A 14,500-nucleotide genomic window follows, 5' to 3' on the forward strand; every position below is an offset into this window, starting at 1 on the left:
GAGAAGCGAGATAATTGGTGCACTCATGCCCCGCCCTCTGAGACCGCTTGCACCGGCAGGGCGTGTAATCTCACCGTAGCACCCGACGAGAACGCTCTACGTGTTTGCCCACCATCCTGCGAGACCGCTACTGTTTGTTCGCGATAACCAGATGGTATACTTTTGCACTTTTATCCCAAACCAGTATTTTCTTACAAATCTGATAAAAACATATATTTTCAATTTTTTCCTAATAATGATTTTTCCATAGGTCCATCAATGACATTGAAAATGCCATTGAAGAGGCAAATGAACCCATAGAATATTAGGTAGATACAAAAGGGACATGCAACACAATTTGACGCTCCTTGTAATGTTTTATACGACCTTTGTGCATAATCTACAATTGAAACTTTAACTCAATTGCCTATTGTTGATGTAAAAACACGAGGCCTAGGAGATCTGCTTAACTCCAGTGCAGGTCCAAAACTTGCTTTGGGTGTGTGAGCGTGCCAGTTGATTTGATCCTACAATCAACAAGAAACAAAGACAAAGAAACCGTGATTAAATCCATAAACAATAGCCGATCAGCTAAGTGCCGATGATATATCATTTATCTTTGAGCCGATGTCATATATGCATCGATCGGCAGTCATTAAGAAGTAAGAAAGAACTAAATCTACTCGATCGGCTGTAGATATCAACGGTATATAATCTTTATGTCGATATATACATAAATTAAGTGATTGGGATAGATCGGTCGCCATGCCGAGACAGTATAAATCACTTAGATCGAAATATATATTAACATTGAGAGTATATGACGGAGCGTGGGGCTCCTCACCGGGAGACCGCGCAGGCCCCCCTTTGCCGGTTCGGCCGGGGGCGCTAAGTGAGGTTCTTCGCCCTCGATCTGAGGAACGTCAGCGAGAGAGGAAGTGCACAAGACACGGGCGACGTAGACAGGTTCGGGCCGCTGAGAAGCGTAACACCCTACTCCTGTGTTCTGGTGGATCTGTGCGTGAAGGAAATACAGAGAGCCGGAGAGCGAGAGAGAGTTCAGGCTCTACAACCCCCTTTTTTTTTTCTCCCTCTCCTAGGTCTGGGCCTCCTTTTTATCTGGTCAGGGGTCACCACAGGGGCCTCCAGCTACCTAAGAAAGGAAACATGCTTTTTACAATGAGGGCTAGTCTACAGCCGGAAGTGACCTCTGACAAGCAGAGCACACGCCTCCTGCCCCGCTCGCCAGCTTCCCCGGTGGACGCCCATTTCAACCTTTATTCAATGGCCAGCGACTTCCTTGCCATGCTTGCGCTGAAGCCTGGAATGGATCTGACCGGGACTGACATACCAACTCCAGGAGTTAGCACGCTGGCTCCGGCTAGGGACGAGAGCCAGGAAGCTCTCATCATTTCGACGGGACGGGGCGAGGCGTGTGACAGGCCGCCTGTTGCCACCTAACCCGCGATCTGACCGGTCTGTGACCGGTCACACACCGCGACCGGTCACGGACCGGATAAGCGTGCGCTGCGCCGCATTAAATGCGGTGTGGCGCGCTCGTCCAACCCGCCATAAATGCGGTTAGGTGAGCCCCGCTGTGCTCACCTAACCCACACACGTGGCGCCAAAACCACAGGGGGTCAGGGCGCCCCAGCCCTCGGGGCCGAAACGGGAGCGGCCCGACCCCTCGGGGAGACAGAGGGAGGGGTGGCTACGTCACCCTCGGGCCCGACCCCCCCCCCCCCCCCCGAGGGGGTCAGGCCACGTGGGTGACCGTGGCTACCCAAGCCTCTAGTCATGATACCCCCGGCCCCATGTCACCGACAGTATATATGTTCATAGTATAGCCGATCAGATAGATCTAGCATGTATCGGCTAATACTCCGATAACACTCTATATTAAGATATTAACGCAAATAGAATATACCAAACAGAAGCCTAATATACTTAAATGCAACAAGATCTTAATATAAAGGGCAGATTTAACATGTCAACTAAGCACATAAGATAAATATAGTCAAATCAGGTAAGATCAGCTGAAACCCCGATGCTACTCTAATCGGCAACCAAAGACAGGCTAGAGATTGAGATTCTAATCACGACTCATAAGATCAAACTCAACTGATGCAGCTATAAGTATGAAAGGAAGGACAATATCTAGACAATCAAGCCGTTGGATGTTTTATAGAGTGGTAGATATCCTATATAATCCAAGTCAACATCGATATTTAACCTAATCGGCTGCCTTCTACTGATAGATGTTAGCCGATTGTAGGTTAGATAGCGATATTGCTGGAGATTATATAAGATATATGATAACTCGATGAATTACATAAACAAGATTAGAGTATCATGAAGATGGAAGCACTAATCCCGAAAACGCAAGCCGTCATAACAAGTTTTACCTCTTGTTGAAGATCGAAACCGATGCAGCTCAACCCGAAAGCAAGAACTCGTCGAAACAAAACGAAAATAAAAAGGGTGGCGATGCGCCGAGATTGTATTGAACGTGTGTTAGTTTTATTACATGAGGCTTGAGGCCTATTTATACCCGAAAAATATCGGACACGACTCTTATCTCTAACAAACTCTAAGATACCATAAGTCTTTGCGGCAAACTTTTGCCCAAACATATCTCTAAGGAAATTACATAAAATATCCTAATTAATAGATACAATTGCCTTCTCAGGACTCTATCCATGCGTGCAATCATCATAAAGTACATCAACCTAATCCGACAACGTATGCCATGCCATATTGTCGGATTCGTCTCAATCGGCTAACCCTGTCCAACTTGGACTCTGCCGATTTTGATCACAGCCGATTCGGACTTCAGCCGATTCCTACTCTGTCTTCGAAACGATCTTGGATTTAGATTACGCTTCGATCTTAACTCTACCTTTGATACTCAGATTACCAAATTTGGTCATTAACACCTATATGCATATGCGTCAATGTGACTTACACGTGTACGCTCTCTAGTGTTCTTCGAGGAAACACAACTGTAACTTACCACTACACTACACTCACTTGACTATTTAGTTGGGTCTAGCATCGATCATTTTAAACTGGCTGCCATAGGTGATAGTGTCAATGGACCTATCGCTGAGATATTGGTCCTTAGCGCCAATATCTATGGCGTTGAGATAAAGATATGTTTCTAGTTATAGTTTCTGTGAGGGTCTAGTTGTAGAATAGGTTTAGTAAAAGAGCCAAATTATCAAAATTGCGAGTTAACTTGACTTAACGGAATAGGGGTAAATTTGGGCTTCGTTTTTAGAAAATGAAGGAATCACAAACCCGATTTTAGATAAAATCATAATTGAACTTTTTTTTTGCGGGGATAATTGAACTTTAAAATAGGACAAGAATACAATTATGCTATTTAATCACTTATGATATCCTACATAAACACTAATTCCACGTTTTAAAGTGCCCTACATAAAAACACGTTTCAAGTGTAATGTAGCAAAGTTGCTAAACTATTACTCTAGTTCTACTTTCGGAGGAGCTCATACAGGTAGGATATGTGTGTTTTTATAATAATAAGCATGCACGCATTATGATATGGCGGTTCTGGTCGGCGCCTGCGGCCCGAAATGACGGCAGTCTGAGCCCGGAAATGGATAGTGGAGGCCTTGGAATCCGGCGAAGTGGAAGCTGATCTCGTCGGTTCGTGTTTAATTGGTTAGTTTTGGCTAAACGACGAATGACAACGATTGAAAGTGGGCTAAATGGCGGCGTGTGGCATCAGCTCACCTTAAATGGATGAAGATGGCACCAGGGGCGGAGCTAGGATTATGTGAAGAGTAGGACTTAATCACTAGAGTTGAACTTCTTGAAAGAATTTTAATAAGAAAATTAACAAATTCTTTACTATTTTTTCTGCCAAGTGTGGGGCTCAAGCCCAAGTTGCCCCACACCTGGCTCCGCCCCTGGATGGCACCAACGGAGGTTTGCATCAACAATGCACTAGGGGCGTCGACGACTAGATGACTTCCACTCGTCAAATCTGGCCGTTTCAAGATAATATGCTAGCCGTTTCAGGAGAATATGGCAGGATGCAGAGAAGCAGAGATGTGCCGAGGTCGTTTGGTTTTCTTTTCCTTTTTGGTTGTGTGTTCTCCTCCTTATTGAGATGTGGGTCTAAGTACTTTTAGCCGTGTATATCCTTCGTGGATATAGAGACCGGATTAATAAAAATCCATTATAAAAAAAATGCACGTGTTATGAGCCTTAGCATTTGTAGCGTGCTTGAGAAAAAATTACTGTTTCCTTTTCTAGCGAAAATATCCCTGCCCGGCTGCCTCTCTTCCATTCCGTTTTACCCAAACGGGACACAGGCGCAGGCGGAGCCACAAGTTCCTCCTCCTCACCTTCTCGCTCGCCACTCTCCCCAACCACACCACGACGAACCCCAACGCGAGCGAGCGGGAGGTGGCGTGCGTGAGGGAGAGAGACTGTGTGTGTGTGTGACGGGGGTCGGGGGAACCTGCTCCCATGGGCGCCACGCTGCTGCTCCTGTGCGCCGACTTCTCGGCTGTTGCCGGCGGCCGCCGGCGGCCTTCCCTGCCCTCGGAGCCACGGTTGGCGGCTCCCGCTGCTGGGTCCCGTGCGCCGCCGTCGAGAGCCTCCGTCCGCCCGTCCGCTGCCGCCGCCCCGCTCGCCGCGCGCGGCCTGCCGCACCACGCCTCCGTCGCTGGGGTGAGTTCTCTGTCCCCATTGCCTTGTTTAATGTTTATTCGTGCTGTCTTCTTGACTTAGTATTCGCAGTTGAATTGTGGCGTGGACGCATGGAGTTTTGTTTAGGCAGGAACTTTGATTGACCGTGCAGACTGCTGAGGGTGGATGTGATCATCTTGGTGATCGTGTGATTTCGTCGATATTTTTAGGATTTACCATTCTCCAGAATCTAATTGATAAAATTCCACCCGTCAGTTGATAGTGTTCTAGAATTGGCCATCTGGTCCTCCGGATCTGGCACCATCGCTCATTCGTTCCTCCACCAGGACTCTTAAGCTCTCATGCTCCTCTATCTATCTAATCTTCTATTCTTCTGGCATTGACCAAGCCATGATCTGGTGCGCGACTGCCTAGACTGGAACTAGATAAGAAATTGTTGAGCGGGAACTTGAGAAATTGAAGATACCTTATGAACAAACTGGATATGTTGCAACGAAAAGGGCTAGCAACTAGCAAGAATCATGTTCTCTGTTCGTGTTGTAGGATGTCGTCGAAGAAGACGAGGACGAAGCGACGGAGTAACGGCTTGAGGAAGAACGCGCCAGAGCACGCGGTTGTCTTGCCACCAGAACCCCATGGAGAGTACCTCAAAGTGTAATGGGGCCGAGGCGGCACAGCCACTAGACACCAAGGACGACGTCGAACCCTTGTAAGGTAGGGAGTAGATGTCGATGTCGAAAAACTTGTCGTGGATGTGGACATAGAGATCGTGTTTGCAGCCCGAGCAAGAAACATGGTCACTGTTCTAACGTTGATGTCTTGGAGTGGTGTCAGCTCAAGTCCCAGGCGTCTTGGAGTGGTGTCAGCTTGAGTCCCAGGCGGCGAGCAGCTTCGCCCGCGATGAAATTATGCGTGGAGCCTGAGTCCACAAGGGCGACGAGTAGGGGTGGCAATTTCCCCCACAGGGGCGGGGGAAATTTCTCACCCGTGGGTGAGCGGGCGCGGGGCCCTATTAGTTTCTGGGGCCGGGGCAGCATCTTCACCCGCGGGACCCTGGAGTTTTGAGCAAGAGATAGCCCACTAGCTAAGAAAAGCCCACCAAACAACAAAAGCAGCCCACGTACTGCCATCACAAGTCTGGATGGCAAGCCCATTAAGAAATAACCTTATGCAGCCCACTTTAGAGGAGATATAAGTTCAACATCAAAACCTAATCCATCTAGCATCAGGCATCAGTTCCTGGCGGCGGCAATCGAGCGAGGCTAGGAGGATGAGGCACGCACACGCATCGTCTCGTGTCGCGCTTCGGCTTCTACCCACCCGCCGTTATTGCCAAGCCGTCGACGAAGCTTCACCGACCGCGTTATCACTCCCGGCTCCCATGTCTCGTTGGCTGTCGACTCCTCGCGTCTTTCCCCTCCATCTCTAGGCGCCTCCTTATCCTATCTCTTCTTTGAGTCGTTTCCCTTCGTCTTCAAGTCCCTAGCACCATTCTCTTCTCCCTCCAGCCTCCAGGCGCCAGCAGTTGCCACTTGCATCGGGGCTACGGGTACCCGGCCGGAGTTCGGGGCCCAACAGGGGCCGGGGCCGGGGATCAATTTTGCCCCGATCGTCACTCCAAGGCTGGGGCCGGGTGAACCCGTAAGTGAGCGGGGGCAGGGCCGTTCCTGTCCAACCCGCCCTGTTGCCACCCCTAGCGACGAGGTGGTGTCCCTTGATGATGATCGGCAATTGCATCGTGCGGCTGGTGCAAATGCTCGAGAGAGCGAGGAGGAACACCTCTATCGCCTCGGTATCTTCAGGGGTAAGGACGGTGGCGTTGTCGTTAATGGACTTGACCTAGAAAATCCCCTTTGCAGCACCCTTGTGACTGGGTTTAAACTTCTCCGGATAGTTGAAGCAGAAGCCCTTGGAGCGCCGTTCATTCATCTCCTCTGGCGTGAGGCACTTGAAGCGAGGCTTGGCATCGGCTACCGGCGGAAGGGCCAACAGTTACTTGTGCGTGGAGGAAGACGACCCGGTCTTGACAGGGGCTGGTGTTCGTGTAGACGTGATCAGGTGTGGGGCAAAGCAGGTCTTGTGCTGAGGTTTGGGCGCCATGAGCGAAACGCTCTTGTCTTGGTCCTCCTGCCGCTGCTCGTAAGCCCATGCCAGGCTCATGGCCATCTGTAGCGAGCAGGGTTTCTGCATCTCAATGTTCGTGCGAGTGGCTTAAGCAGGTTGGCGATGAAAAGCTTAACTACCTGGGATGCCATCAAGGGCCCGGTTCACGCTAGGTGCGAGAGGAGCCGACGCTAGTATTCTTCGACTGTCCCAGTACAGCGGAGGTGGGATAGCATTCGCGTAGTATTCTTGGAACGCACCGGTGGTCCAAAACGAAGGTTGACGAAGTTGGCGAAGCGCGACCACGTTAGGACGCCCTCAGTGCATTGAGTTGGTGATACCATTCACGTGCTGCACCGGTCATGTGATATGAGGCCAGCCACACCTCTTCGGCTCTTCTTCCTCCAACATCTCCTGTCCCTGAAAAAACTGCTCAGTGATTGAGCCAGTTTAACGGGTCATCTTCATCGTCGTGCGTCAAAAAATTGAGTTTGTGGTAGCATGATGCACCGCGGTGACCGCGGCGATCGTCGTGATCTGCCGGAGATCGGTCACGATGCTAAGGTGGGGGCGAACGATCTCCTTCCTGATATTTCTCCATGCGAGCGATGTGTTGGTCATGCCGATCAAGCCTGGTGGTGAGGGAGGTGATGTGTCCGATCAGCTGGTCGAGCTTGGCTTCAACACCGCGTGACGCGGCGTTTGGCTCGACGTGCTCGCCAAACATAGCGAGAGCGGCGAATGGCTATGATGCCAAGCTGATAGGCGCACGGCGGCGGTGGTGTTGTAGCGGCGAATGCTCGAAAGGGATGATTGCGGAGGGGGTAACAGTGATACTCACGATCGCCCTCAGGCCGAAAATAGGGCTCATCCCCAGCCAGCGAGAGGCTCTGAATGTGTAGAGAACTAGATTGGATTGATCTTGCTTGTTTGATTACAATGCAGTGCCCCCTTTTATAATCAAGGGAATAACTAATCTTAGAGATAAAGGACAAAGCTTGAGAACCTAACAACCGATCCTAACAAACTGATAATGAAAACAAAAAACAATGAGTATGGTGCTAGTTGGCGATGTACGGAATATCCGCAGAATTTGGCGCAGCGTTTGCGGCGCTGTTGTGTTTCTTTTGTCAACAACGGCGCTGATAGGTACGGCTGAAGAAATGATCCATATCGAATACATTGATGAGGTGCTTCTGTTTTTGCATGCATGGTTTTGACCTGTCAGTAAATGAATTGAGTTCCTTCTGCTTGTTCCCAAGGTAAGCTTGAAATTTGAAAAGACAATATGACACCCACCAGGTTTATGGTTTTGTGGGCGTTGTTAAAAGGTTTCGTTGTCCTACATCTCTTCCATCTATTTCTCTACATTGTTAGCACCAACCTCCTCCACATTAACTCAGATTCAATGTTACTCTCTCACTGGACTATTCAATGTCGCCCTTATGTCAGCTTTGATGCCACCGGGCAAGATATGCAACATGTTCACTTTGGACTTGGTGCTTTCAGATTCACCTGGCTCCACTTGGCCTGGCACCTCCTTATGGGTTATGATATCTAGATGTGTGGGGAATGGTCACTGGTTATGTCGCCTGCAGGTGACCTCACCAGTGGTGCGCACAACAACAATGCTCCCCCGTCTTAATAAGCTATGTTGTCAAGCTATGGATGCACCACTGCAGCAACCATGAAGTGCTCCATGGATAGCCAGGATAAGTTTGTGTTTCAGTCCAAGTCGCTTCAGCATGGAGATGCAAGCAAGCCACATGAGATCAACCTGTTTGTGCTTACCATCAAAATCCACAGCCAAACCACCATTGCCTTCCTCAAATTGTTGCAACATGCTCCCTCCGTCTCATAAAATACCAACCTAGTACTGAATGTGACGCATCTTAGTACAACGAATCTGAATATAAGATGTGTCACATCCAGTACTAGGTTGGTATTTTATGAGAGGGAGGGAGTAAGTGCATAGCCAATAACCAGCAAGTGTTGTTGCAGTTTCCATGGGCATAGTAAAGACTACTCATTTGCCTTCCGTTCTGGTTAATTCAGTGTGGATTAAACCAATCAATACATTTCAGTACTGAAAAGTGAATACTCACACGTAAGATCTGACATGACAGGATTTGCAGTGGATCTCTAGTAAGCTTCATCCAGGAGTGGATATTTATTGAGCTCCATCAAGCTGTGGCTCCTTCTGTTGTTTTTCTCTGTTGCTGAGTGGGGGGATGGGAGGGAAAGAACAGACGATGAGGAAGAACTAATATTGAGATTCAGTAAGTAATTCAGTGAGTGCTTTCTTCTTTTATAAGAAGAGTGTCAGCTTGGAAGAAGAAAATGAAATACGAACAACCGCGCTGGTCGTAATAGATCGACTTGAATGCGTCTTCTTGCTCCAGCATTCAAGTTCCATTTCAAGGGAGGACGATGTACCATGATACTTTCAGTTTTGTCGAGCCCTGCTTTGGTCTCTGGTTTGATGGTTGTACGTGCTAAAAATCCGGTACATTCCGTTTTGTTTCCCATCCTAGTCTTTTGCGACACAGCTGGTTTACTTATTTTGTTAGGTCTCGACTTATCCGCTATGATCTCCCCAGTAGTTCATATAGGAGCTATTGCCGTTTCATTCCGAGTGGCATGCATATCCTAGTGATGATGAGGCTTGATTTGACAATTCAGTTTTGAGTCGGCCCAAAACTGGGTTGAGTGAGTTGAAAGGGGTCAGATGAAAAATTTAGTAGGTTGATGTTGTATTCTAATTGAAGGTTATGTTTTGGACAGAGGTAGTTCAAGATTGATGTGGACTTGTTCCTCTATAACTTCCTTCTCTATGAGGCTTGACCTCCAATTTTATGTGGTACATACAAATTTCTATTTGCAGGATTGAGATATATTTATCCATATTAATATTCCTGAATTTCTTGTTATTCAGCAAAACAGTGGAATTTACACTGTTGGTGATTTTATGACTAAAAGGGAAGAACTCCATGTTGTGAAGTCAACAACTTCAGTCGATGAAGGTTCCTTTCCCCCTTTATGCTGTGTGCTCTTCTTTCTTTCATTAGGAGGTACCAACTTATCTTATATTTGAGCAGCCCTTGAGATGCTGGTGGAGCATAGGATAACTGGCTTTCCTGTTATTGATGACGAGTGGAATTTGGTAAGTGGTATAATATTGTATTTAAATATTGTCTTTTTGAAGCACACCACTATTTACGGTGAACCTTCATATTGAGTTAGCTACTTGTAGAGGAGGGCCAGATGTCATTGCTTCAGGGGATTAGGGTATTATATTGGAGAGATAGCATAACTTGATATGACTGAACTCAGCAAATAGATGGAATATATATATTTCTTGCTTGATTGATAAAAGAATATTGTCCATTCTTTAGTGATTACTCAACTTGATATTCATATTTATATTTCACTTTTCTTATTAATCACAAATTCTACGTTCTAATTCTCCTAGATTTATGAACACATGTTGGCGACTGCTGTTTTTGGACCCCTTAAGCCAAGGCTGGCCATCTGTCACATTTTGCTTCTGTACATCAGCCTACATTACTTGTCTGTCCATGTCCACACATGATTGAACTTGGGACTTTTTCTTGGTTCGCTCTTTTTCTGTTTCTGAGTTTCACGTTCTTGCCAGTCACCACTATTTTTCTGTAACATATAACATATCAAAGTTTTTGTTGATAATATGTTAGTTATGTTCAACCTTTACCTTTTAGAGCATTCGAAAGTTCAATGTTTTTCTTTTACTTAGCAGTATTCATACAGAAAATGTAGACCTTTAGCTGCTTAATTTCCTGTTATGTTGAATAAACCTTAAACTCTGAACCAAGCATGCTTTGTCCCAGTTATAACATAGTGTTGCTGTGCAATATAGTTTGTGTAAGTGTTGCATTAATGTGTGCCAGTATTTATTTCCCATCCGCAGGTTGGCGTTGTGTCAGATTATGATCTCTTAGCACTCGATTCAATATCAGGTATTCTTGTAATAGTTGATGCTGGCATTCACTATTACATAGTTGAAATCGTAGTTATTGGGACCAGCTGATGAACTGGTGAACTGCTGGTTCAAATTATATTATCTTTTAACCATTTTCATGTTAAAATAATGGTTTATAAGGCTAAATATAAAATTATAATGGCTACATAGACATCAATTCTTATTCCAATCAATAACCAGGCGTTGATCCAGTGGTATTGAACGTGTGGAGATTCCCTAGAAGCCAGAGCTTGTACCATGGTCTTTTAGCAAACCAAGCTGGTCTAAGCTCTGGTTCTGATTTTTCCCAGTTGGACTGCCAGTTCCACCTGGTTTAAATAACTGTGTTTCAAATCTCATGTAGTTGCAAGTTGCAACATCATATGGTTTGGCTTCATCTAGTTTACAGCATGTTTATTGAATAATCTTGGAACCTGGGATCATTTTGGTATTGTTTATCTGTCAAATTAGCAACAGCTTTCCCATGTTATGATGCTCACTGTGTATTGTTCTACTGTTTTAATAATCTTCTTCAGGAAATGGACTTGCGGAAGTAGACATATTTCCTGAGGTGGATAGTACTTGGAAGGTACTTACAAACAAATCTATTTTTAACTTTGATTTCAGTTTTTGTCCAGCTCAAGTGGACCTTTTTTATAAAAAATTATAGAAGTTTTTTAAAAGAAATTCTTGATAAAAGTAATTTTTCTAGGCCATTGCCATGTTAAGATGATCCCCTCGAAGTCAATCTGATACTGCAATTTTACTATTTTAGTGAATCACATAACCATTTGGTGGCTGGTCTTTACCATTCCATCTGTCCAAGATTTGGATTGTTCAACTGGACAATTGTGATGCTTGGCTGAAACATAATGTACACACTTTATGTTGATTTGGACCAAGTTTCATTTATTTCTTGCATGTACACAGTTTGCATATCCTTCAGAAAAGAGTGGATAGGATAGTTTCACACTCAGCCTGTTGTATTTTTCACAGTGAACTCTCTTAAACCATCAGACTTGAGATTCTTATCTTGTTCGGGGTGCTAGATGTCACTTGTTTGTGCAACAATATCTCTTTGGATGAGAAGTACACAGTAGTGTCCTGGAACCTTCATTGCAGTTGATGGAATATCACTATTAACAACTAAATTAGTTAGAATATTGCATCGATGCAGATAAGAATGTGGCATTTTCTTCAAACTTGCCTATCGACTATCGTGTATGCTTTGTTCCTTTTATTTATATATGTTTTTTTCCTACTCGTGTTCAACTGTTTCTGATTTTGATGAATTGATACTCTATAGACGTTCAATGAGATACAGAAGCTCTTGAGCAAAACCAATGGGAAAGTCATTGGTGATGTTATGACGTCTGCACCTCTTGTGGTGCGTGAAACTACTAACCTTGAAGATGCTGCAAGGTATTTTCAGAAAACTGCAAACAATTCTGATATACATCACTAACTTACTTTTAAATTTCTCAAAAAAAGGGATATCCTTTATTATTCAATAAAAATTATGATGTCATATTCCACAGGTTACTCCTTGAAACTAAGTACCGCAGGTTACCTGTAGTTGACAGTTCAGGCAAATTGGTGAGTGGGCAAACCTTATCTCTTTCCTTTTATTCTTTTGCCTGAGTTCAGTTGTTTTGAGACAAACTTATATTTGGAAGGTTGGGATCATAACAAGAGGGAACGTCGTCAGGGCTGCCCTTAAAATTAAGAAAAAGTTTGAAGGTGAACTTTGAATGGATACTGTGGATTGACCCTTTGGAGACATTTAGGGGCTTCTACATCGGGGAGATGAACATACGGCTAGGCAATTGAATTCAAGCCATTGTTTCAGTGGCAAGCGAACTTCGCCACCATGTTTATACCAGGCGTAAGTTCAATAACTGCCAAGTGTAAAGTGATGGTTAAAGGACTCGTAGCAGTTGAAAGGGAAGCTCTAATTTTCTACTATACTAGTGCCATGCTATATCAGCTCATGGGTTGTAACGGTATCTAGAGACAGATGAATGGTTTTATGGTATTTAGTTTTTTTTAGAGTAAATTTCATAAAACTATGGGTATTTTGTATAATTTATCACAAACATACGGGCCAATTTGATTTAAAGGAATGCCAAAGGACTTTTGGAGGAATAGGATTCCAAAGGATTTTTTCCCTTCAAGCCTCTTTGATTCATAGGAAAGGCAAGTATAAGGGCCTATTCGGGTCACAGGATTTTCAAATCACAGGAGTAGGAAAAACGTAGGAATAACATAGGAATGCATGTGCAAAACTTAGGATAGGAAAAGCATAGGAATGACTCTTAGATGGTTGGTAGGAAAAATACAGGAATCTTTGTATTAAGTTACCACAATCAAGATTTGAATACTCTAATTTGTGTAACTTAGGTTCAAATACATAATGAAACGAGTGATTTGCCTCGATCCTATGCGTAGGAATAGAAAAAAGAGGTCCAAGTGGATGTTAATTTTCCTACAAAATTCCATAGGAATCACATACAAAGGAATTCTTCCATTGCTTTCCTTTGCCATAATCCTACAAAACGAATGGATTTGCCATAAACCGTGATTATTCCTGTAGGAATGGTTTTTCCTCCATATTTCCTATGAAACGAACAAGCCTTAAATTCCATAGGAATGCATTCCTATGAGTTGATTCCAATGAAAACTAAAAAAGAGGTCAGACCTCTTGGAAATGAAGTTGTTTTCCCTATGCCTCTATCAGAGGGATCTTCTTACGTTTTTCTCTGTTTTCTCTTCCCGTAGGATTTGAAAATCCTACCACCGGAAATCCTATGTTTTTCCTATCCTGCGAATCAAAGGGCCCTACATATTTAAGAGCTTGTTTCACAGATTTAGTATCTCCGTTTATAACAAAACTACATGTACTTTACACAATCTATCACAAAACTATATAGTTTCACAAATCCATAGATTTAGTATATTCGTTTATCACATAACTACACATTTAGTATCTTCATTTATCACAAAACTATAGATTTAGTGTCTCCATTATCATAAAACTATAGGTTTTAATAATGCTAAAACCTGTAGTTTTGTGCTAATGAAGACATTAAACATGTAGTTTTGTGATAAACGAATACACTAAATATGTAGTTTTGTGATAAACGAATACACTAAATCTGTAATTTTGTGATATATTATGCAAAGTACCTGTAGTTTTGTGATAAACGAAGACACTAAATCTTTAGTTCTATGAAATAAATTCTTAAATCTGTAGTTTTATAATAAATCGTGCAAAGTATCTGTAGTTTTATGAAATTTACTCTCTTTTTTTAAAATTTACAACGGGATCTAGAGGGTTTTATGGGGTTTAGTGTTTTAATATGGTCTTTTTGGTTCAATTTTTGCGTGAAAAGTGAAGGTTGCGAAGGTTCAATTATATGCAAGTTGTCGTCCTCCTTCGCAACCTTCACTTTGAAATTTGCGTGAAAAGTGAAGGTTCCTATACTTCACGTTGGTTAGCCCTCTATATTACTGGTAAATAGGACACTTCAAATTTATGCATTTGCTTGGCTTGCTAATTAGCTATAGGACAAATATAGTTTCAGTTATTTGTCGAAAGACAGTTTGACCATCATTTTAGTATATTTTTTCTTTTATAGAGATATAACTGAGAGAAAAAGCTATTTTACTCTTGCACCATAACTTTCTAAGGAATATATGTAATGGAAACCTATACCTACATGCAAACTTGGAAACCAG

General features: G+C 44.0%; 1 protein-coding gene across 1 annotated transcript; it reads left to right on the forward strand.

Moving 5' to 3' along the window:
• Positions 1–4,330: 4,330 nt before the first annotated feature.
• On the forward strand, positions 4,331–12,907 carry LOC4345241 (CBS domain-containing protein CBSX1, chloroplastic). Its single transcript, XM_015795318.3, has 8 exons — positions 4,331–4,683; positions 9,701–9,788; positions 9,864–9,928; positions 10,712–10,760; positions 11,299–11,351; positions 12,069–12,184; positions 12,301–12,358; positions 12,439–12,907. The coding sequence occupies exons 1-8, from the start codon at positions 4,480–4,482 to the stop codon at positions 12,511–12,513; spliced, it is 708 nt and encodes a 235-aa protein (XP_015650804.1). The 5' UTR covers positions 4,331–4,479; the 3' UTR covers positions 12,514–12,907.
• Positions 12,908–14,500: the final 1,593 nt, after the last annotated feature.

Source organism: Oryza sativa, chromosome 8 (genome assembly GCF_034140825.1).
Source record: "Oryza sativa Japonica Group chromosome 8, ASM3414082v1".
Classification (NCBI taxonomy): Eukaryota; Viridiplantae; Streptophyta; class Magnoliopsida; order Poales; family Poaceae; genus Oryza; species Oryza sativa.

Coding starts and splice junctions, on each gene's coding strand:
- LOC4345241 (XM_015795318.3), top strand. CDS start 4,480: ATGGGCGCCACGCTGCTGCTCCTGTGCGCCGACTTCTCGGCTGTTGCC. Junction 9,789..9,863: donor AACAACTTCAGTCGATGAAG/GTTCCTTTCCCC, acceptor ATATTTGAGCAG/CCCTTGAGATGCTGGTGGAG. Junction 12,185..12,300: donor AACCTTGAAGATGCTGCAAG/GTATTTTCAGAA, acceptor CATATTCCACAG/GTTACTCCTTGAAACTAAGT.